The sequence below is a fragment of the Falco punctatus genome (genome assembly GCF_963210335.1).
Source record: "Falco punctatus genome assembly, chromosome: 7".
Classification (NCBI taxonomy): Eukaryota; Metazoa; Chordata; class Aves; order Falconiformes; family Falconidae; genus Falco; species Falco punctatus.
Genome location: NC_137587.1, coordinates 23,771,298 through 23,795,586, shown reverse-complemented (window position 1 = coordinate 23,795,586; position 24,289 = coordinate 23,771,298). Strand labels below are relative to the sequence as shown.

General features: G+C 40.4%; 1 protein-coding gene across 5 annotated transcripts; it reads left to right on the top strand.

The window, feature by feature from the left end:
• Nucleotides 1-107: 107 nt before the first annotated feature.
• On the top strand, nt 108-20,081 carry SNAP23 (synaptosome associated protein 23). 5 transcript variants are annotated; one of them, XM_080397719.1, is made up of 8 exons: nt 108-126; nt 9,031-9,135; nt 9,709-9,750; nt 11,480-11,528; nt 12,052-12,169; nt 15,534-15,686; nt 16,249-16,393; nt 18,904-20,081. In XM_080397719.1, exons 2-8 carry the CDS (start codon nt 9,079-9,081, stop codon nt 18,967-18,969), a joined length of 630 nt encoding a protein of 209 aa, XP_080253845.1. In that variant the 5' UTR covers nt 108-126; nt 9,031-9,078; the 3' UTR covers nt 18,970-20,081. The 5 variants fall into 5 exon arrangements, with proteins under 5 accessions (XP_080253845.1, XP_080253841.1, XP_080253842.1 ...); XM_080397715.1 differs by lacking the exon at nt 108-126 and adding an exon at nt 1,324-1,469; XM_080397716.1 differs by lacking the exon at nt 108-126 and adding an exon at nt 1,701-1,931.
• Nucleotides 20,082-24,289: the final 4,208 nt, after the last annotated feature.

Below are 24,289 nucleotides of genomic sequence, written 5' to 3'. Positions count from 1 at the left end.
AGCGACGCCTGCGCCCCCCTGCTGCCTGCCGGGAAATGTAGTCCCGGCGGCGGGACACCGGGCGCGGTGTTCGAGCGAGGGCAGCGGCGCTTGTTGTCAGTCAGGGGCGTTATCCAGCCGACAAAGGTAACAGACGTTGTTATCATCTGGAAACGGAGCGCCGTAAATACACGTAGCGCCACGCGCTACCACTCTGAAAAGCGGGCGCTGAAGGCGGCAGGTGCCTCAGCAGCGAGAAGCCGCTGCGGTCGTGCTGGGCCAGCCCTGCCGGGGCAGCTGCGTCTGAAAAAGCTGTTCCAGCAGCGATTCGGGAGACAGAGGGACAAGTGCATGTGATTGCACCCAGGCGGTGCAGGGTGCAATAAGCCTTAGTCTATTGGGCCTTTCTAGGAGCCAAAGTCCGCAGCAGCTCTGAGCATACACAGAGGGAAAACAAGGCCTGGGTCCAAGATCACAGCGGTTTTACTGGAAGAGGAACCTTGGAAGAGCATCTAGAGAACAAGTCTTACAAGGATTGGCTGAGGGAACTGGCATTGTTTAGTCCAGAGAGGAGAAGACTCAAGGAGGACCTTACTGTTCTCTACAACCACTTGAAAGGAGGCTGTAGGCAGGTCTGGGCAGGTCTGTTCTCCCAGATAACAAGGGACAGGGCAAGAGGAAATGGCCTCAAGTTGCACCAGGGGATGTCTACATTGGATGTTAGGAAATATTTCTTTGCTGAAAAGGTGGTCAAGCATTGGAACAGGCTGCCCAGAGAGGTGGTGGAACCACCATCCCTGGAGGTGTCTGAAAAACATCTAGATGCAGTGCTTGGGGACAGGGTTTAGTGGTGGACTTGGCAGTCCTGGGTTAATGGTTAGACTCGATGATCTCAAAGGTCTTTTCCAACCTAAACGATTATCTGACTCTACAGGCTCAAAGAGCGGCTTTGATGCCGCGAGAGCTGCTGGCAGGGAGGAGTCACCGCACCCAAGAAGGCTCACGTCTCAGGAAAGGCTATGGAAGACAGGATCTGTCATTCCCAGCAGCAGTTTCCCCTTCTGCCCCTGCTCTCCTCCTGGTGACAAGCACGGGGCGGACGCGCTTCCCGCAGCCATCCCCGGCCGGGAGCCACCGGGCCGCCTCTGCCCGGCGCTGGGTCCCACCGCGCCCGCCGCCACCGAGGCCGGGCCGCGCGCTACCTGCCACGGCCAGGGGCGGGCGCTGGCGCGTGCGCACGAGCCGTCGCGCGGCGCCACGCCGGGTGCTCGGAGGCTGCCCGCGGCGCCCGGCGCGCCTGCGTCCTCCCGCCACGTCGGGAGCGGCCCGCGGCGCCGCCTCCGGGGGGCGGTGCGGGGCTCCGCTTCCGGGGGGCGGGCAGCGACGCGCTGGCGGGTCGGCGCTCGGCACCGGCGCGGGCGGGACATGGGCTCTTGAGGGGGCGGTTCGCCACAGCGCGGCGCGGTTGGAGAGCGGCGGCGGCGGGGCTGGTAGGTGTGCGGTAGCTGCGGCTTACTGGCTCCCTGCGCCCCGGGCGCGGCAGACGGCTGGCGGCTCCGGTCGGCGGCAGCCTCCCTGCCGCGCAGTGCCCCGTGCGGGGCGGGCCCAGCCCGGCGGGGGCCTCTGCGGGGTGGGGCGGGGCGGCCGCGCTAGCCCAGCTGGTGCCGCTCTGCCGCGGTGGCCGGGCCCGCTGGGCTGCGCGGGGTAGCGGGGCGCGGGGCGGGCCCCCCCGGGGGATCCCACAGGCCCCCGCCTCAGGCTCTCCGTGCCGGAGGCCGCGTCGACCCTCCTCGGCGGGGGCCCTCGGTGCTGTTTCCAGGTGGTTTTCTTGCCTGGCGAGGGCCCCGGGGTTGGGCTGTCGGGAGGGTACAGCAGAAACACCTCCTCTTGGTACGCCCTCCTCGCCTTGGGTGTCATGCGGCCCTGAGACTCGCCGGTGAGGTGCTGTTGTGGTACGTGGTGAGCAATAAGCACCGAGATTAATCTGTACTTTTGTGCTTCTCTTCGTTGTACATCTTGATGCCCTTGGCGCTTCTGGGAAGCTAATGAAGGGTCAGCTTTATTTTTCATTTTTTCTTTCTCCTTTTTTCACTTTCGTTTGTGTTTTGCACAACAGAAGTTATCAAATCAACACACGTGATTTGATGACCTAAGAAAATGAGCTAAGGAAACTTTGGAAATTTCTTTATACAACTTCTCTAGCTGTTTACCTTCCTCTTTTTCACCCTTTTAAAAAGGATGGTAGGTGCTCAGCATTCAGAACTATGCAGCTGGGTATTGCTTTACTTCTCCTTCATAAACAAACCAGATTTTGTGCTGCAGAGAGAACAGCTCTGTAGGAATGTGTTTAGGGATAAAGGAAAAGCCTCCTGTAATGTCAATTGCTTGATTCATTGACTTGAGCAATAATTAATTGCTTGCTGACAGTCTAGTGACCAAACTATATGCCTGACTTCCTCTGCTCTGCCGTTTTTGAGGTACATTATTATATAGCACAGTTTGTGTCATTAGAAAAAAGTAGGATTTGTTACTGTCTGTATGTGGATCTAGGGTTGATTGTTGGTTTGTATTGGCCAGTAACTAATTTGGAGGAGGTATCACGAGGCTTTTCCAGGAACAGAAATGAATTGTTGAGACAAGTATAGAACTGCACACACTCCACAGAGGAGGTGGCATTACTAGAGCCTATTCTTTGTGTTATCGCCTCTGTGCAGTGTGTTCAGGAAGCAGATAAGACAAAGCAGGAAGCATGGAAGTAGTGTCTTATTCTTGCACCCTGGCCTTTTTCCCCAGGGTCACAGATGCTTTATTCATTTATCTTGTAGGCAGTACATTCTGGTGCTGATACCTTGTACCACCCTGCATTAGCTGAGCTGAATTTCAGCTGACTAACAAGTAGGATAACTGTTTGTGTGAAGCCAAGGGTTTAAAAAAACAACTCCTTTTACACTAGTGATATGAAGAATTTGGAAGAACAAAAAAAAACCCAGCCCTAAGTAATCTAGTTTGAAAACCGTCTAACTTCTGATCTTTGCAAGAATGCACAGAAATTTCATACATTGATATAACATTCATGGTTTTCGAATAATACGTTTTCATGATTTTGTCACGATCATTTCATGATCTTTTGGGCAAGGCAACAACTTCCTTTACAAGAGAAGGAACCGAGAGAGATTCCATGATCACCTGAGGCTGTACCAATTCACTGATGGCTAAAAGTATAGCTCGTGTGATACTGGCTTTCAGTTAACTGCTGCAACAACAAGGTTGTGTCACTTAGTTCTACCTTTGTGCTAAGATTACACAAAATGAGGCATAGGCTGCATTTCTCAATCATACTTTCAGAGGTATTGGTTAGTAGGTATTATTTAAGTTTTCTTTCCTGGTATGTATATGAAACATTCAAGGAAAGAACTAGTCAGATGAGGATTGTAGGATTTTAAGGTTTAATACTTTGGTATTCTTACTAGTGGATTATTTTAAAAGAATAAAGTACAAGTATTACTTTCCTTGCAGTTGTATCTGAATTGAAGAGGTAGTCAAATATAGTTATTTGGAAATAGAAAAGGTAAGATTCTTTCATATCATGACTGTATAAAAATGAGTTAACTTGAACATAATGTATGAAAGCTTTCCACTCAACTCTCCTACATTTAGTTCCTGACTGCCAAAAACTTTTGCTAGACTTTGAAGAGGAAAACAATGTGAAGATATAAGCATGGAGTCTTGCTATAACATGTTGTAGGAGTTGTGGTTTTCATTCACAGCTTGGAAATAGCTCTTTTGAGAGAGAAAAAAAATTATTCTTAAAGCAAACTTAATATGCCTTATGGTGTTTTGGCATTAAAGAGATAAACGTACACCAACTTCCAGCTCTCATAGCTATTGTCTTCCATGGCCACAAATACTATGCCAGTTTCTTCTTCTGTCACTTTATTTACTGCTCAGAAGAAAATTGCAGACCTCTTATTCTCCATCTGTGGAACCAGGCACCAAGGCACAGCCTGCTGTGTGCTATTGATATTATCAAAATATCTTTAACAGGAAAAAAAGGAAATGTTATCATTGTTATCAATGTTATCAAAAAAGTTATCAGTGAAGGAGGAAGAAAAGTTTGTGATATTGTTTTAGAAGCATTACTTGATAGAGAGGGGGCTAGGTTCAAATAGAGGGCCCCCAGGTGCTGAATAAGGACTTAATTTATGATATTTAGCAACTGTGATGGATCTATGACAAGTTTCTGAAGGGCATTAAGCCTGTCAGAGGCACAAAACAGCTGCATGTTAGCCAGAGATGGAGGGCAAAAAAGTGCAAAAAGTGCAAGCAATCAGAACAATTCATTGGTCTGGTGCAAGTAGACCTGTCTGGTTTAAGAAAACTTGTCACCATAGAATCATGGTGGTTTGGATTGGAAGAGACCTTAAAGATCATTTAGTTCCAGCTCCTCTGCCACGGGCAGGGACACCTTCCACTAGACCAGGTTGCTCAAGGTCACATCCAGCCTGGCCTTGAACGCTTCCAGGGATGGCAGCCTCTTCCTGCCTGCAGCCCTATCCAGGTGCGGACTGTGTAGTTGCAGTTGAAAAAGCACTTTCCTATGCCTTGTGGTGCCCTGCAGTTGGTGCAAATTCACAAAGATTGGTAAGACAAAAAGTTCTTATGAATTTTTGAGTGCTTTGGGTAGCACAGCCTGAGTATGCTGTAACTGTTGTAAAACAAGGAAGTAATTTTTTGTTTTCCTAGAGCTAATAATCCTTAGAATTGCTTTTCAGCTAGTGCTGAAGAAAAGCAGATTCAAACTGCATGTAAATTGTCTACTATAGATTTCATTATCTTGGAAGTGTTTTATAAGCCTCAGGAGGTTATTGGGATTGAAAAACCCTTGAAAAGACTACGCAACCTCACTGTTATTGTGGCTTTTGAAACTTGTTTATGTTGGAAGCTGAGTGTTGGCGTAAATAGCTGGCAGCCAGTTTACAAGTAATTCTGATGGAAAAAAAACACTTGTAAGAAAAACCCTTAGTGGTTCAGTGGAGTATCTTAGACCAATGACAGAGACCACAAAGAAAGATTTTATGTTAATTTTTTACTGTGTGGTCTGGGGAGACAGGTGGCAAAGATGACTGTTGTTGCAGGCTGCAGAAAACAGTACTTTGATCTTGAGGCTCTGTCAATTCAGATGCTTAATTTTTTTTCCCCTCAAAGTTTTTAATGTATCTGTTGTCAGGGAATCCCAGCCAGAGAGCTGCTGTTGGATAAAATGAGCCTGCTGCAGTAGTATGCAGTAATGGTGCTGCTGTTGCACTCAGTCTTAAGAAAATTACGGCTTGGCAGGTGTTAGCTCTCAATTCAGTAGCTGGGGTAGGGGCAGAACTCTGATTAAATACTTGTGACTGATCCAGCTGAAATGTGGTAATGTGAGCAGCACTTTCCCCAAACAAAAGCTTGCACTGTACTCTCACAGGATCACCCTACTGCTAATGTAGCCGTAGTTCACATCAGTCTGTGTCACCTTCCAGTTTTTTCAAGTTAGACCAAGAACCTACTAAGATGCTTCAGCTGCTGTGTGATTGTGTTGATTAACCAAATAAAGATCTCTAAGCCAGTGATTCTTTGAATGGGTCTGGCACAATGCTAAAACCAGCTCAGAAGTGCCCGTCATGTCCCTTGTTTTCTTGCAGGAAGTACCTCGAGGTTTTAAACAGTTCTGTTAAATCACCTTTGCTGTGTGTTTTCCTCATCCTTGTCCTACCCAAGTTTCACATAAGAGAGTGAATGTAAGGCTTTTCAGGAGCCATGATTGAATGTGTAGTAAATGGAAAAAAGATTGTGCAGACAAATTTATTTGCCTTACCTCATTGTTCCTCTTGTCCAAAAGATAGAAGTAACTTAAGTCTAATCCATCCTCAACTGGCTTGGACCATAATATCCTAATTTTAATATGCATTATAATAGTGAGTTGGTAGGATGGCTAAGCATAATATGAATAGTCTTATGAAGACATAACATCTTATCTAAAGCTTGTGGCTGGAATTGCAATTTCAAAGCACTCTTTCTGCCCCTGCAATCTCCAAAATAAAACACAGCAGAAAAGAGAGATTCTTATCATTTGCAGGTCCTGTGTTCATTACCTTGATGCTCTTGTTTTTTTGATGAATCTTCCTTTTTAGGATAGTGATGATGGCTGACAGTCATAGTTATGATGAATGTGTTAGTCTTCTAAGTTTCCTGGTAGAAAAGTTTTATGAGGCCCATTACTTCAAGAAAAGGTATTTTTGTAGCAAGCTTAGTTATGCATACTCTGTAGGTGCCATGTTTTCCTACACAAGAGGTAGAGGGGGAGTTGTGCTGGAATATGTTTAATCCTTGCAGTTTGGTAACTGAGTATATTCTGCAGAGAACTTCTTGATAACAAAGTAAATACAGCTGACAAACTTCCTTCTTTGAAGGAGTTCTACTTTATATATATATGTAGACATATTAGTTTCATGTTTAAAACTTTCCACTTCAGAGAGAAAATAAACTAAAATAGCAGATTATTGTTGTAATATAATTCTAAAGTCTCTTTTTTTTTTTTACATTGCAACTCGGATTTTTAAAATGGTAGGAGAGGGAAAGCCACTAGATGTTGAGCATTGATATTAAAATAAATGCTTGCCTTAGCGAATCGTGCATTATAATAAAAATATATGCCAGGAATACTTTAGCCATATTGAATATTTTCTCCCTGAATATTTTGTCTTTATTAAGGAATCTTAATACCTTGGATATAAAATCATGTTATCATATGCCATTAGCTTAAGAGCTGGATACCTCAATGGGTGCTTACTATTCCTAGGCAGAAAGATTAATGCATATCCTTTATGTATGTATGCTGTGTTCTTTTGGAATAGTTGAGCTATTATTTCAAAACAAGGGGCCTCATCTTGGGTGTTATAACTTCTTTAGAGATATCTTGCAATGAAGGCATCTACTATATGCAGCTATTTCAATTAGGTGTGCAACTATCAAGTATGTACTTCAGTCTTTGGGAACAGGCGTGTCATTCCCTTGCCTCAAGAAACTGTTATTGTGTAGTGTTGGCTGCAATGTGGCTCTTCAGTAACTCGATTACAGCCTCTGAGCTGGGATTACATCATACAGCCATCGGTTATGCTTATGCTGGTACGTGAACTCCTAGGTAGCCTGAACCCACAGCTGCAAAGGGAAGTGGGACACCAGGGCTGCTGAAAAAGAAATCTGCAGCTCACTCTGGGAATACAGCTGCATTTCTGGCCCTATTCTGCAATTACAGTGGAATTGTTGGGAAGCTGTTATATTCAGAGGGTGGGGACATCTCATCTTGCAGAGCAAAAGGGATGTGATATGTTTTATGGCTCCAAGCTGCAGAAGTACCTAACCGTAGCAACCAAAGTAGGGAAAGGCTGGCCAAGCCTGCAATAATTACAGTAACTGAGATATTGCTGCTTTGGTGCAACTATATAATTGAAATCTTATCCTGTTTCTGAATATTAAATAAATGTGAGATTTTCATCCAAAGAACCAGCTTGATAGCACTTTCCAGTGCAAAAATAGGTCATTTCCTCCCTGTCCTTGCTTTACTAGTCCTTAGCTGTGTAAACCAGCTTGAAGGGCATTCTCAAACTCAAAGTTAGGATTGAGGTGCCCAAAATAAACTTTATGGAAGGAGCTTAAGGCTGTGAATGAAAAGGTAAGTCACTGATTATATAATGATATTGGACTACTGCAAACTGAGCATTAGAGACCTTGTGTGAGAATGCCATCATGTAAAAAAAAAAGTCAGACACAAAATAACATTTGTTGACACCTACTTATAAAAACCTCCTAGAGCTCCTGTCATAGGCTGAGGAGATATGTCAGACCTGCTGAAGTATTCTCTGCATCCTTCAGCTGTAAGGGATTAGGTGTCTTGACGACAGTTGACTGTTGGAGGTCTGCACATGTCCTGCAAAGAGCTGTTGTCTAGCTAATAGCTGGGCGAGTCTGCATAAATTGCCCTTCTAGGGGCAGTTACTAATTTTATGTCTTAGAAAATATTGACCTTGTAGGGAAAAATGGAACATAGAGTCAAGCAGGATATTTGGAGTGATCTCAAGGGATAATGTGAACTTAATGGGAAGCTACTAAGGTGAAAGAGCAAGGGTTAATCTAAAGTTAAGGGAAAATTAATAGATTAAAAAACCTCTTATTCTCAGCTTATGTGCTATCTCATTAAATACTTGTATAGCCTGGGTGCTCTATATTCCCGTTGGTAGGAATGCTGGCTTTACTACCATTCCTCCAAAAAAATACAGATTCTTGGCTCTGATAAGAATACAGTTATTGATGGGCTTGCTTTTTTCCCTTGTCTCCTCAGGCAAAAATGTATCTCCTGTTTCTAGCAAAGGTTAAATCATGGTGTGTTGGGACTTCAGTTATCAGAATCTTGATCCTTTCTTTATTACGAAAAAGGTAGATGTGAAAAACCTTTGCTGGAGTTGCAGATGTACCATTTAAAACTTCTGCTGATCCATTTGCATTTGAAGGATTCACCATACCATAAGAATTAATTATTTCTGGAGTGTTACTGGAACCATTTTAGGTGGTACTTGGGCAGTGAAAATGTTTTCCCTTCTGTCTGAATTCCCTCAAAGGGAAGAGGAAGAACACTTAAAGTTTTATGCTAGTAATTAAATGCCTTAATGAATTTCTTTATGGATTATTGGGTAAATGAATGTGCTTTTCCAACATGGAGAAGCTTTTTTAAGACATACTTCCTGATTTGTACCCTAAACTAACAATAATAGAATATTCAGAAAGTCTTTTGGAAAGGAAACTATTTTACCTACTGATTATTCCTACGTTTTTCTTAGCTCCTCTCTTAGGTCATATCAGTTGAGTAATTCTTTCAGTGCATTCTAGTCCTAACCAGGTGTTGTACCAAGCGGAATGAAATGTATAGGCTCTCATTCTTTGAACTGTCTTCCAGTTTAAACCGAAAATACTGATAAAAAGGTAATTCTGATGCTTAACTGGTATCTCTTGTTACAGGGGGAAGATTCTATTTAACGTGACTACTTGAAGTAATAGTTCCTCATCATGGCTGAACTATCGCATGAAGAAATTCAGCTGAGGGCCAACCAGGTCACTGATGAGGTAAATATTATAGGAGGCCATCTAGGATTACAGTACTTACCTGCCAAGATTGCAGTATCTTTTTAAAATAAAGGCAGTCTAAGGTAGTGATTCTGCAAGGGTATTCAAATGTTTCAAACTCTTGCTTTACTCGTTAAATGCCAGAGCAAAGACTACTCCTTCCTGAAAGTAAGAATGGATTTAAACTTCTTAATTGTAAAGCCACCTACTTGACTGAGTAGTGATCACCCAGTCATGATTACTGAGACAACACAGGCTGGGTACCTGAACTATTTGTAATCATGTTGATACTTCATGACTGTTTTAATTAACTAAAATTCATTTGAATATATTTTGTTTCATAGTGACTTTCAGATGGGATAAGCAAAGTATGAGCAAGTACTAAAAACCAAGGGGTTATGCTACTGAAAAAACATCTCTGATGTGCTGCCAGTATGATTGTGTTGTAGTGTGTATTACAAATAGGCTGATGAACCTCTGTATACTAGTTGCCTTACTGCAATGAACTGGTAAAAAAGCTTTTCAGACACTGATATGTACTGTTAACACACTCATTGAAAATTCTCTTTCTAGTCTTTGGAAAGCACAAGGAGGATTCTTGGCTTGGCCATTGAGGTGAGGAAAAGCTTTTGCATTCCCTGGGTATTTACTAATTTTAGTATAAGAGGCAGCATGTTAACTATCATGAAGTCATCTTAATCACTTTTTTGTCTTTCTCAAACTGAGATACATATTTCATTATTAGAAGTTGCTGATCTAATTTAGTAGTAGGGTCGGAATGACTTAAACCTAATGTTTTTCACACTATGTAAATTCAAGGATCAGTATTCTTTTTACCTGTTTCCCTCCTAAGCAGAATGGACTAATCTCCAAATGCTACAGATCAGTCATAAAAAATATTCTGTGATGGTCATTTATGGCTTTGGCTGCTGCATCACTTGCTTCTCCTAACGTCTTCCATTTGTCTTTGAGCTCACTTTGCTTGTGAACAGTGTGAAAATGTCTTTTTGAGGAGGAGGGTGGAGCTCAGTTGGGTCAGGTAGTAGAGGGTGGGGTTTGTTTCTGAACAAAAATAGTTCTACATACACCTTACTACAATCTGTTAATCAGTTTTAACTTTAAAGGTAGTTAAGTATGCTGGTTAAACTCTTTAACGCCCTTGTACATGACTTAAATCTGTATTTTGCGTTCATTTACATGACGTGTGAGAAATCTGTTCCTCTATACTTGTGGTGTGCATGCCCCATTGCAAAAATGACTTGATAATTTTGATACTGTAACTTGAAAAAAAAACAGAACATGTTGTTGGTAGGGAGTAAAATAGGATGGTTGGTAGTCAGCTCTGGTAGACTTAACAAAGCTTGACTGGTTCAGCAGGACAGTTTTGCTGGTACTTGGATATGCCATAGACAAATGGGAATCCAGAGGCTAAGCAATAATGCCTTTCAAAGCTAATGTCCAGACTTCTAATGCTGAAGAGTTGAGACAATTTATTGTGAGTGTGAGAACATTAAAAAAAAAATCCTGTGAATAAGGAGCCTAAAGTGTTTGGTCACTACTGCTTTAGAGCCTGTATTCACAGTCCAGGTAGCAGGCTGCTGTGGAACTGAGGATGCTACTGTTGTCAGTGAGGCATTTGAACCAGCATAGCCTAATGAATGCTTCTCAAACACAAACGTTAAGAACATGTAATGAGCCACCATAATTTCTCCTGATATTATAGTTTGGTGATTCCTAGAAACTAAAATAACTCCTACCATACAGCTGTATGTTGCCAGTTTATGGTAAAGCATTGGTGTGACTTGCACGCTAGATTCTCGAGACTTTGAGGCAGTACTATGATATATTCCTCAATGCTGATTTGTTTTGCTTGCCTCTAAAACTAGTGAACAGCTATTCTCTTCCTGATCTCTTCTGCTGAATTCTCAAGAATGGTTTTGCAGGCTTTGTTTTGCTTTGTCTTACTCTGTCTTCTAGGACTAAAGGCCTTGTCAGCCCTAGTGAAGGGCGTAGGGATAAAGAACAAACTAAATACTACTTTTCAGAACAAGGCACAGCTAGGTTTCCTTTTTTAGCTTGATATTGTCATAGTTCAATCTATTACAATTAATGTTATCATCTTGTTTTAATATGAAAAAAACTCACAAGAACCCACTGATTGAGATAGTGTAACAGGTGAGATTGTCAGCCTAACATAGGGTCTAATTTGAAACTTAGCATAATTTTACTGCAGAATGTATTCTTAGGATAGTGTTTTATTACAAACTTGGTTGCCTTATCAAATTTCCTATAGAGACCTGCTGATTTAGCACTGCTGTATTGAAATCTGTTTTTGTTTCTGCAGTCCCAGGATGTTGGTATCAAAACTATTACCATGCTGGATGAACAGGGAGGTGAGTTCTTCCTCCTTCTCTAATACTAAAAATAAATTTTGTGACTAAAAAAGGATTATCATTCAAGAGTTGTTGCTGAAGCTAAAGGCTTATTAAAGACTACTTATGTGAACATGAAATTTGCTGATCAGTTATTCCCGTGTGCAGTATTTAAAAGAGGTTTTTAAGTAGTTGAGAGATCATGTTAGTTACAAGTAATACAGCTCCGCTACAGAAGCCCATCCTTTCCACCACAGCATGAATGTAACTGTCTGCATTTACTCTTAAAAGCAGCAACGGAAGTGCTGCCCTAAGAATAGGGGCGAAGTATCTTTAATGTAGTAAACAAAACTTACTACTCGGTATCTTTTTAAGAAATAATAATAACAAAAGAAAAAATTTAAGTCCCAGAAGGCAGGAAAGAAAAAAGGCATTAGTTTTGGTGTAAAGATAGAACTGAAACTTAGAAATTCCTGCTTGAGAAATATTAATATCCCCCACCTTCCCCCAATCTGTTTATTCAGGTTACTTGTTTCTCTTCTAGAACAACTAAATCGCATAGAAGAAGGTATGGACCAGATAAATAAGGATATGAGAGAAGCTGAGAAGACACTGACAGAGCTCAACAAATGTTGTGGGCTCTGTGTCTGTCCTTGTAACAGGTCAGTTAAATTGGTACTTTTGTCTGACGTTCTAGAATATTCCCAATAGCTACTGTATGGGAGATGGTTGCTAATGAAAGAGCTAATTAAAAAATGCTGGATCTGTAGGAAGGTCAACTATTCTGGATCATAGAGCTGCATCCTATTAGAATTGTATGAGAGTAGCTAAAGCTTGCTTGCATCTAACTGTATACTATGCCCCTTTCACTGTAAATATAGCTGCTGTATAACATCCTGCACAATTGTGCCCGAATCACCTTAAGGCTTATAGTTAATGGAATACTATCAATGTCCATACAGATGAGACCAAGTTGGACTGCAAACAGCTATATTTAAATGCTTGTCTGTTAGAAATTTGACTCCAAAAATAATTTTTTCACTAAAGTACTTTGGTACTAACTTAAAAGCAGGAAAACATGTTTTGGAGAAGGAAAGTAATATTGATTCTCTAGGCATTTAAAAATTTTTCATGCTGTAGTGAGGAAGAGTAGGAGAACAGACGATGTTAAAGCTTTTAATCTCTCACTGGTACTACATAAACTACCTCTATAACATCAGTGTTACAGCTACCACATCCAAGTCAGTTAAGATTAATCTGATCTTTTCTATGGCACTTGATTGATGCTGTTTAGGTGTTTAGAAGTACAAACAATGATCAGAAATCAGTATTATAAGGAAAACTATTTTATTTAGAGGTGTGCTAGCTTTGTTTAGCCAAAGTATCAAATCAATTTGTGTGAGTTGGATGGGATCATAGTTCTTCCAGCTGAAGGAGAAATAAGTTAAGAGTTTGACCACTGAAGTGAATAGTGGGTGTGTTCACTTTTGCTCTGTAAGCATGAGCAAAAAACATTGTCATTCAACTGAGAGATAGAAGAAATTTAGGTAAAAATTCCTTGGTGTAGCTGAGTCTGCTTATCCAACAGAATAATACTTTGAATCACTTAGGATAGATGGGAACATGGACTCCAAGGCTGAAAGTCGTAGTGCTTTAATATCTTGGAAAAAACAGTTCTGTCCTGACCTCTGGATAGTGTCCTTTCTGTTTTGTATTAGTTTTATCAGGCTGATGGACTCTGAGCATTTTGACACTCGGTCTTTGTTTTCTGTATTTGACAGTCTTATTTCACTGAAGCTAAGCTGCTTATTAACACTGAGCAAGCTCAGAATTTAACTCTTGTGGCAATAAATGGATAACAATAAAAGAAATAATAATTTGTGTACCAAAATGGGCAGTAATGTATAGAAAAAACCACTAGAGAAGAAGCTGAATGCTTTATGTATATCTACTGGTACACCAGTTTTTCTGTCAATGTCAGAGTTATTTGTCTAACCAGTTATCTCCAAAGCTTTTCATTTTTTTCATAAAGCTAAATTAGAACAGTTGCTGAATTAAATATTGCTTTTCACATTTCTCCTAGGCTTACATAATTCATTAAAGCTTTGTGAGAATACAAAATACTGGCAGTACTCTCATCTATGTACTAATAACAATTTACCTGTTTGCTGGTCTTTACTATTCTTTCTTCTCTTTTCCATTCTCTCCTAACACTGATGCTTGCTTTCTAAAAATGAAGACTAGGATAAGAAGCTGTATTCACTTAACTGGTGAAAGCGGATTTTAGGACAAGGTCAGTCTTATTAGTGCATTTAACCAGCTGTTTGAAGTGGTGCTTCTATTGGATTTGTGCTTGCTGAATGCATGATGTCTGCATGCAGGTCTCCTTGTGACTGTGATGTGTTGTAATGCTCATGTGAACAGAAAATGTCAGTTACTACAGAGTGCATTAGCTGTGGAAATGCTCAACAACTGCTTGAGCCCTTGCTGGTTTGACAGGTTGTACAAAATACCTTACTCTCATAGAAATGAAACATGAGAAAAGTGAATGTAATTTGAATAACGGCTCTTTAAAAAAAAAAAAATATCAGGTGGTGAGAAGCTTTGTTCTTAACTGTGCTTAGTTTGAGCAACAATTCTGTTTCTAGTAGCCTACTTCAGATGTGCAAATAGTTTTCAGGCCACTTGTTTTAATGCAATAAATTGCTCTGTTACCTCTGGCACCTAAGACTTCGGTAATCCAGAATCCAAGCATACAAAGCACTCCTGCTGTTGCAGCTTTAGTATGAATGAGATAAAAAATAGAATGCTTGATCTAGCTGCAGTAAACATAAAGATATCTTCAAGCCTGTGTATGTAACCAGGAGCTAGAATTGAGTAGTTTAGTTTTGTTTAGGATTCTGCTGGGTGCTACAGTTCCATTATAAACTGGGAAATTATTCCATTTCTTCCTCTTGATGTATTCCTGTTAGGTTACTTTTCATAAGTTCTGACCTATGAAATACAATTTCCTATTTTGGTTACATAAATGGCAGAAGAATGAGGGGAATATTTCTTCATTACAGCTAATTTCACACTTCAAATGTGAAACATCTGAGCTACTGAAAGGCAGTATAAATAAATTGATTACCTGTAGTTGCAAAGTTAGTTGTTCTGAAAGACACTACAGACTCACCTTCACAGGCTTTTAAAGAGACAGAAAAGTAGCAGTGGAGTCTGGATTATCTATCTTAAACCTGAAAATGCCAGCAAACAAGGTGACCATGAGAATATTCTTCTCAAAATGTGTTCTTTAGAGTTCATGAGAACTGACCCCCAATTTATATTCAGGTTTTTTTTCATTTATATTTTCTTCCCCTCTTGCTTTTGTGGGTCTGTGATTCTGAGATTACCATAAATCAGAAGAGGAAAAAAAATTAAAGAAAGTACACTGACATGAAGCAATTTGATTTGCCACTTCAGTGGAGTTAGTATAACTGAATTGCAGAATGAAGGAGCTATTTAAACATATTTGCTGTTATTTCATAGTCAGAATTAACCTGAGAAGCATTGACTTTAGAAAGAAAGATTTGGCAACAGAAAATGTTTGACAAAAATCAGTAGAGACTAATGATTTTGTTGCATACTGTAGCTGTTTGTATTTGAGGGGAGTATTTTCTTGCATCCCCATTTGTTCCCTGAAAAGTAAGTAGTCCTGACTCTAGACTAATTGCTGTCGTAAATGCAACTTTATCATATGACCATGTAAGCTTCCCCTCTTCTGGTTAAGTATATTACTTTAAGGAAATTACCATGCTTGTATTAAAGCTTAACACTGAATTAATCACTGTCCCTAGAGTAACCCAGTTGTATCTGGAGAGTACAAACATGAGAAACACTATTGTATAGACAAGGCTTTGCCTATACAAAATCTAATGTCTTTAAAGCACAAGACTTGTTTCTGAAAATCCTTGATTAATACAGAACTTCAGTCAGGAAGCCATATTTCTGATGTAGCAGCTCAGATTTCTTATTTTTACGGAGTAGGACGAAGAACTTCGAGGCTAGCAAAGCATACAGAGCAACCTGGGGAGATGGAACAGAGAACTCTGCAGATCATGTGATATCCATGCAGCCAAGAAGTATAAATCAACAGCAGCCTCAGAACTCTGGAGGACCAAGTGGTGGATATATTACCAGGTTTGCTGCTTCATATTTCTCAATCTCAAATGCAGAAATCCTAAGTTACCAGTTGTCTGCTTCTTTTGGATGCATTTCAGGTAAAGTTGTTAAATAGTAAGTTTTCTCTGCTGCTTGGAGGAGCTGTTACTGCTTGGAGAGGAGATGAGATACCTGTGCTTTCAGTATTGTAGTGTTTATCTTACACTTCCATTTTTTTTTCGTAGTGGTGGTATTATCAGTCTGTTTCTCGATGTGAGGACTTAATGCTCAGTTATTGAGGGGCTTGTTAAAAAATACCAAGTACTCTTACTGTCATAAAAGATATTTGAGACAAATTCATGTCTTAAGCTTCTGGTAGCCATTCTTTTGAATTCTAAGGCTATTTTTTGTAATAGCAGCTAGCTTAGTACCATTTTTGGTGGGCTGCTTGCTTGGAATAAGTGGAGTTTTAAAAGAGGGGGAAAATGTACCTTGGCTTGAATACATTGCCTGTCAATGAACAATTTCTATTAAAGTAAATTGAGGGTAGGGAAAAGCAAGTTCTTGATTCGTGGAAACATTGTCTTAATTATTTGAACAGGATAACAAATGATGCCAGAGAAGATGAAATGGATGAAAATCTTGCTCAAGTGGGAAATATTCTTGGGAATTTGAAAAACATGGCTTTGGATATGGGCAATGAGATTGATGCCCAGAATAAACAAATAGACCGGATAAATGTAAAGGTAAGTGTCAAAGGGTGTTCTCTGCCTTCAGCTTAGAGGTTGTAACAGAGAAGTTATAAGGAATGGGTTCACTGTCTTATCTACCTGTATTTACAGTAAATGTGCATTAAGATTATACCATCCTCTAGGTTGCAGTGATTGGAGCAAAGCATACATCTTGGCGTTTGGATATATAGCTGAAAATTCAAATGCTTCAGAGTGTCAGTAAACCTAGATATACACAGGTCACAGCTTACTCTGGAAACAACTACACCTTATCAGCTCAAAAGGGCAGACGTTTACTGGAGGTATAACTGGGGGATTGTTGCTTGTAGGGAATCTTGTATGTGGTAGGGAATAGGTATTTTTAACAGTAGCAAGATTCTTCTGGAATTTCGGAAAACTCACTATAATCATTGAATGTAGAATAAACCACAAGTAGCTCACTGCCCTAATTCTTACGGACAAGTTAATGTTGGGGCTGGGGAGACTTTGGAATAGTAGGTTTTGTAGGTGCTCAGGGACATGGTCTGCCTTCATCTGCATGTGAAGTTAGTCATAGCCAGTAACATTTTTTTTATTGCTTTAAAGATTAACAAAACAGGTGAATCATTTATAAATATATTTGGGGGAATTTTCTTTCAGAGGCGAACTTATGAGGAAGTTAACCCTACTTTTATAAATCCTCATATTCTGAAAATGAATGGAAGCTCTTTTACAGGCATCCTGGTTAAGAAAGGAAATTAAACCTTTAATGAATAGTGTGTGTTAAAGATTTTTTAAAAGCAGAAGTGAATACCACTTGATGTAAATTATAGTATTAAGACAAAATGGGAAGTTAAAGATACCACTGAAATGCCCAGTAAGGTTAAAAGTAAGAGGAATGGAATTTTATCAAATATACAGAGCTGACACAAATGCTGGTTGTACCTATGTCAGCATCTCAATTTTTGTCTAGTAATTTAGGCATTGGAGTATTAATAAGGCAAATCAACATGATCTTATGGAAGATTACTGCAGTTTCAGGGAACACTGAACGACAATGAAGATCTGAGGTGATTGTCAAGTAAAAGAAGTCAAACTTTTTAAGGAACACTAGAAAATTTAATCTGGTTTTAAAGCAAGGTGTGAAATTTTTACAGATTATAAAGTGGACTGAAAATTTCCTGGTCAAACTAACTGCAAGCGGGAATTACTGGTTTTAGCAGTAGTGTTTCTGGTAGCTTCAAGCACATGTTTTGGCCTGATGCTTTTTCATTTTAGTGGTCTGAATAAATCTTGATTATCAGGTCTTACTATTAAAATATGATGTAAACAAGTTAGAATTGCTTTACAAAACAGCAATAAAAATAGAAGTGCGATTCCGGGCTCTGAGACTGGCAGCCTGTCTCAGGACATTTAAATTAAACCTTTTTTGCTGATAACTGTTTCTTAAATCTAGTGAACAGTGTGGAAACCGAATCAAAATGTTGAGGGTAAATTTCCAAAGGACAGTATAAAGAAACAAAGAGCAGTATTAGGCTTAACTTCAGAATAGAGTTGATGCTTTTTATTTTTACTTTAAAAAAAAAATATGAAAAATTCCAACTCAGCAGGGAAGTAAATAGTCTTGACTGGGTGACTTACATTACTGTCTTTTCCTGAGAAGATGATCTAGTAGCTAGGTCAGTGTGTTTCCAAAGTGGTGTTAACAGGTTGGGTTCTCACTTTTCTGTAGTAGATTCTTGCCCCTCCCCAGCCCTTGACCGGAAGTTCAGGAAGGAAAGAACTGGAGGGAAGGGCTAGAACTGCCAATGCCCTCTTCCTAGCCCATTGCAGGATGGAAGTGTGAAATGGCTGATGCTAGGCACAGGTAGAGTTCTCAGGAGTTCCACTCATGGTGAGGGTAGAGACTACTTCCGTGCTTATTGCCCCTCCTGCTCATTCCCCACTGCAGGGTGGATAAACAGGGAATTTCAAAGCTGCTTATCATACCTTTTGGTAAAACTGTATTGTGACATTTGTTTAGCTTAGATGCTGTGGCTGACTTTTGTAATGGTAAAACAATTATAAAGTGCTTTTCGTTTACAGATACCATAATATGACACTAGGACACTGGAGGGCATGTGGATTAAACCCAGGCATTTTAATTTTGACTTTATGCCCATAGGTCACGTCCAGTTTTGACTATTACTTCTAGTCCATAGCAACAAAGCTGCTCTGTAGAGGTCATTAACCTGTCTAAACATTTGGAAAGAGGGAATTTTTATCCTCTTGTTCTGTTAATATCCTTCCTGACTTGCTGAGGCAAGCTGCTCTGTGTTTTGAGGGTCAGCTTAAGGTTAAAAACTACTTCACCTGCTTCAGTTTCTGCCAGAATTGACAGCATATGCTGGCTAGGGCAGGAAAAAGAACTATTTCCAGCTTATAAAAGTTGGTCTCCTTCTGTCTGCCACAGTGAAAACACCCTGCAATTCAGAAGTTCATGTCAGTTTGAATTTTGAAACTATTTTGCATGGAGTCTGCAAATGACCTGTGAATTTCTCTTTCAGGCCGATACAAACAGGGAACGTATTGAGCAAGCCAACATCAGAGCCAAGAAACTAATTGACAATTAAAGCCTGCTGTCATGGTTCAATGACATGGTCTCTCCAGCTGCAAGCCACCTTATTCATGGATCTGTGAAACTTCTATTCTGAAATAAGAGGGGCTGGGAGAAATGAAGCAGTACCCTTTCTATAGGGATTGATTTTCTTTTACGTTTTTATTGCTTCATGTAAACATGGCCTTGACTCCAAGAAAGCAGCCAATGTAACTTCCTCCTACTCATCTGCCTTCACGTTCTTTAAACTGCTCAGGGCTAAAAGGTTACGGCTTTGAGAATCTTCTTGCATGCTTTATTCCCCCTCCCATCTCTCTCTCTTTTTTTTTATTTTTTTTTTTCCTGCACCTAAAATATAGTCCTTCATTGAAGATGAACAAGCAGGGTAACCTGAATTCACGGTTGTGGAATGCTGGAGAGGGCACTATGCACTGTTTGAAATACCTCATAAGTTGAGTGTCTTCACTAAAATAGGGACTTAGTGAATATTGTCTGACTTGTATCTCTAGCAGGCTAACCATAGTTCTACAATCCAAACCACATAATTGATTTGGGATTGAGTTTGTGGATTACAGAATTGAAGAGGCCCACTACTTAAAGGTTGAGGGTTTAAAACACTTCCTAACCACGCAAACGTTAAAGGTAACTGAAGGGATAGGCAGGTTGCCATTTCTTTACTATAAATGGACGTTGATTTGGAGGTCATGACTAGGAAATTGTGCTGCATTGTTCTGATAATTGTTGTGTGTATATATGCCTGATCTAAACCCCCTGCACATGTGAGTAGAAAAACTATCTCCTTGAAGTATTTATTTGATGGAAAATTTTATGCCCCATGTTTAAAAGTTAACTCTTAGTGTTTGAATGATGAAAAGCATGCAGCTTTCTCACATCCCATATGAGATTCTGTTTTGGCCAGTTTTCGCTGGAGTTCAGATTATGCCTTTTTCCAGTGCAAAATAATGACAGATGTGGTGCAGAGTTTGCTCTCAGTGGTGACTTTGGGGGAGCTTCTTAAACATATAGAAAACAGAAGCTTACTATGAAACTTCTTTGTCACAAGTCTGGAGGAAGCAGAACCTATTTATGAACTGTATGCTAGTTCTAAATAAACTAGTTCTAAATAGATTACTGACTGGCTTCTTATTGCAGACTTTGGGACTGGCAATTGGAAATACTGCACATCCAAATTGCTTGCAACATAAATGTTCCTGTTCTGTTGCAGAATAGAGGAGTTTCTGACCAGGTGAGGTAAAGCTGTCTTCTGATGAAGAAGAAAAATATTTTGATTTTACTGTAATATAATCAGATTTATTCCCAGGATTTTCTTGTAGTAAATGGCAAGTGACCTGTATAATTTTAACTCAGAAATATATTATGCCTCTTTTAAAGGTGAAAATGATGCTTTGGACTAACCTGTGATACTCAGTGTTGGATGGCAAAAATACTCAAACAAAGTCAATTGGAGGAATAACTAAGACTAATAGCATTATGGCATGGCTTTTTGGAAAGACAGTCCACAGCATCCTGTAGCTGTTAATAATGAATCCTAGGGCTAGAGAGGTGACACTAATCTACTGAAATGTAAGACAATATTAAGTGTTTTGTTCTCTTTTTTTTTTTTTTTAGGAGAAATACAATCGTTATTACTGGCAAATTCTCAGTTCACTTCCAGAACAACTTAAAGAAAAAAAAAAAAAAAAAAAAGACGATACACACGTGCACACACAAAACCCAAACCCCCCACAAACATAAAAAAACCCAACAAAACAAGCAGGGAGAAAAACTGACGAAAGGATGGAGCTGATGCATGTAATAGGCCAATGCTAGACAATGGTAATTGCTGGAAAACTAATCAAAAAAACTAGTCTACCCCATTAGAAAATGGAGATTATGTACTTAAAAACACAAGTAGCAAAGAAGTACTTTTAAGAACATCGCATACTGCATTTCTAACGAGCGGGTATGGGAAAGTATAGGGGATTTGTATGCTCAGGGGTGTTTTTGTCCTCCTTCGAGTAGTACAGAAGTCTCCAAGGTGTGCTGCTCTGACAGATGTGCTCTGGAGTGGAGGATTGTGCCAAGGCACTGTGGGGAACTTTCCATGAATCTGCAAAAAGGAAAAGCGAGAGCAGAGAGATGGTGCCGCAGCCCCCCCTCCTTTCAGAGTGGGAAGTGGTGTGTCCCTGGGAAGTGTCAGTGCTGACTCGGCGATCAGGGAGGATGTTCCCCTAAAATCCCATAGAGGTGAGCTCCATAGTGGTCATCGCCTGCCCCCCCCCCCCCCCCCCCCCCCCCCCAAGAAGGACCCTTGCCATGGTTTCCACTCAGCCAAAAGCCAGTGCCAGAAGGCATGTGGTGGCCCAGACAGCTCCTAGGTGAATGTGCAGCTGTCCAGGTCACATGCTGCAGGGAGTCCCTGAGCCTGTCACTGCTGCTGGGGGGCAGCTGAGGTAATACCTGTGTGAGATGCACAAAAAATAACACCCTTTATCACTGAATGTGCTTAAAAACTATTTTCTCTTAGAAATGTCTGTCCTGGTTTCAGCTGGGATGGAATTGATTTTGTTTTTAGTAGCTGGTGCGGTGCTGTGTTTTGGATTTGGTGTGGGACAATGTTGATAGCACACCGATGGTTTTGGTTGTTGCTGGGTAACAACCGCACCAAGGACTTCTCAGTTTCTCAGGCCCTGTCAGCCAGAGGGCTGGAGGGGTGCGGGAAACTGCGAGGGGACACAGCCAGGGCAGCTGGCCTGAACCAGCCAAAGGGATATTCCATACCATAGAACATCATCCTGAGTATATAATCTGGGGGAAGAAGAAGGAAGGGGGGGAAGGTTGCCTGTTAGGTCATTTGTTTTCTCAAGTAACTTACATGTGATGGAGCCCAGCTTTCCTGGGGATGGCCGATCACCTGCCTGCCATGGGAAGCGCTGAATGAATTCCTTGTTCGCTTTGCTTGTGTGTGCAGTTGTTGCTTTACTTTTGAACTGCCTTTATCTCAGCCCATGAGTTTTCTCACTTTTACTCCTCCAATTCTCTGCCTCATCCCATGGGGGGGGGGAGTGAGCACGCGGCTGCGTGGGGCTTGGTTGTTGGCCAAGGTTAAAACACAAGTGTTTATGCTTGGTTTCCTGTCCTTGAAAAACTTGGCAGAACTAGTTGCTACTCTGCAACTAAAAAGTTTCCCTTCTATTTTTATTTCACAGAAATCCTAATGTTAACAAAGGAATGGGTGTGGTTGGAAAGACAGGATTTTTTTTTAAAAAAGGAATATTTTTTTTAAATCTAGTTTTCATCCCCGCATAATCAACATCACCTAACTTCAAACTATGAAATGTGTCCATCTCTTCTTTGAAAGGCCGTTATTTGAAATGGGACTATACTTCAGGATGATAAAGGAACTAAGTAAAATAACAAACTTTCCAGTCAAGTATTGGTAACAAGATTCCTACCAAATACCTAGATAGTAAATGACTAGATTTCACCTACTGCTATTACAATCTCACTTCTAAGGCAATTTAAATTGTATTTTTTGTGATACTACAATGTTGGATTCCCAGAATGCCTGGGGGCAGCTTGTGTTGACTTGCAGCAGTTTTGAGCTGCAAGAGAGAACAACATACCTGGGAATGGCCTGGAAGTACTTCTCATGTAGTATATTCTTACCCATAACTGGGCGGAAAAAAACTGGGGACAGCCTGCATATGTAACTATTCTGAGCTTGCAGCACGTCCCGTGGGTATGCTTAAATGACAATAATTGGTAAAATCAAATTAACCTATTCTTTGATAAAAGATTAATTAAGCCTTTTATTCAGGGGTAGCTATAGCATGAACTGCAGCACATGCTGCTTGTGCAGCCACTTCCAGAACCTTCCTCTGTGAAGGCTATACGGTGAAACAATTTGCTGTTTACACAGTGCTGTGACTTGCAGTTGCTAATTCACCTTTGCTGCATTTGGGAACAGCAATGCACTATCTAAATGTTGAATAGATGCGTAAAAAGTCAGTTTTACCCCAACGAAAAATTGAAAAGCCAGTGATACAGAACTGAAATAAAATACATTAATGGTTTATGTTGTTAACTAGGGTCGCATTTTCTACCTCAATCATTCCAAAACAAAAAAGCTTCTAGTGTAATTGTGTATGGAAATAAAATCGTTTTCTAGTCACCTGTTGTAGAGTGAGGGTGATGAGAAGGGAAAACTGAGAAACTCCCAATATGAAACTACTAACAGATTACATGCAGCGCTGAAATGTACAGAACAGTGTTCTACTAAGTGACGCAGTCACGGTTATTTATTGCTGTGGTCTAAAACATGTGAGGGTATTGGCCAGCTTTTTTTCTTGAAACAGAAATAGTCTTTCTCTGTTCTGGTACAAATTTGGTTAATCCAGGACTAACTCAGCACCGTTCAGTATTTTGCATGTTTTCTCCCTTTTGCTTTACAAAATTTTTGATAGCTGTCATAACTTCAAGGTAGGAAAGACTAACAATAAGTAATTGAAAGGTTTCTAAATGTACTAGCGATCATATAAGAGAAATGTTGACTTTCTCGAATAATTCCAAAAGCAGTGAGAATTTTTTTATAGCTATGCTAACTACATAATTTCTAAATGTTCTGATCTACCATCTCTCTTTACACATCTTTGCTGAATAGACAGAAGAATCCTGATAAACAAATGTTAAATGAGAGAAGCAGCATGTCTGAGCAGATATTTCCAGTTAAAAAAAAAAACAACCAAAACCAACAAAAATCCACCACAGCACAACGTTGCCAAGTGCATACATATTGATGACAGACCATGCCCTTCGTAGTCCAGGTTGGTGAATGCAAAGGGGGACTCTGTTAACGGAGGGGCTTTGTTCTCTGGGTGTCTCGCACATGGCAAATCTTTAGGAAAAACAGCTAATACTTCAAATGGGCTTTAGGTACCAAATGGAAGGACCTGAAATTTAAAACAAGCCTGAGGCTTTAAACTATTCACAGCTGGATTTGCACATCAGAATCTGTGAAGTCTGTTAGTATGAAGCTGAATAAATTTCTAAGTATACTGGGCCTTGTATTATGGTAACATAGGATGTGTTCTTAAATCAGTTCTCTAGTTGTCTTGCAAATCAAAGTAGCCTTGTAAGCATTGTCTGCAGTCAGCTACCTCTTAGAGGAAGTTATTAGTTCTTCCATAAAGTAACACCTAGAATAGGGGTTCTCACGTAAAACTAGTTCCCTGTTTAATGATGGATCACATCCATCCTTTGAATAAGGAGTTGATGTTCCCTAAAAAACTTTTATAATAGTTATCACTATGTAAGCACTGAAATAAGACAGCAAC

What these genes read in the sequence shown, in the direction of transcription:
- SNAP23 (XM_080397719.1), top strand. Translation starts at nt 9,079, where the DNA reads ATGGCTGAACTATCGCATGAAGAAATTCAGCTGAGGGCCAACCAGGTC. An exon ending in AGTGGTGGATATATTACCAG is followed by an intron (nt 15,687 to 16,248) that starts GTTTGCTGCTTC and finishes TTATTTGAACAG; the next exon opens with GATAACAAATGATGCCAGAG. An exon ending in TAGACCGGATAAATGTAAAG is followed by an intron (nt 16,394 to 18,903) that starts GTAAGTGTCAAA and finishes TTTCTCTTTCAG; the next exon opens with GCCGATACAAACAGGGAACG.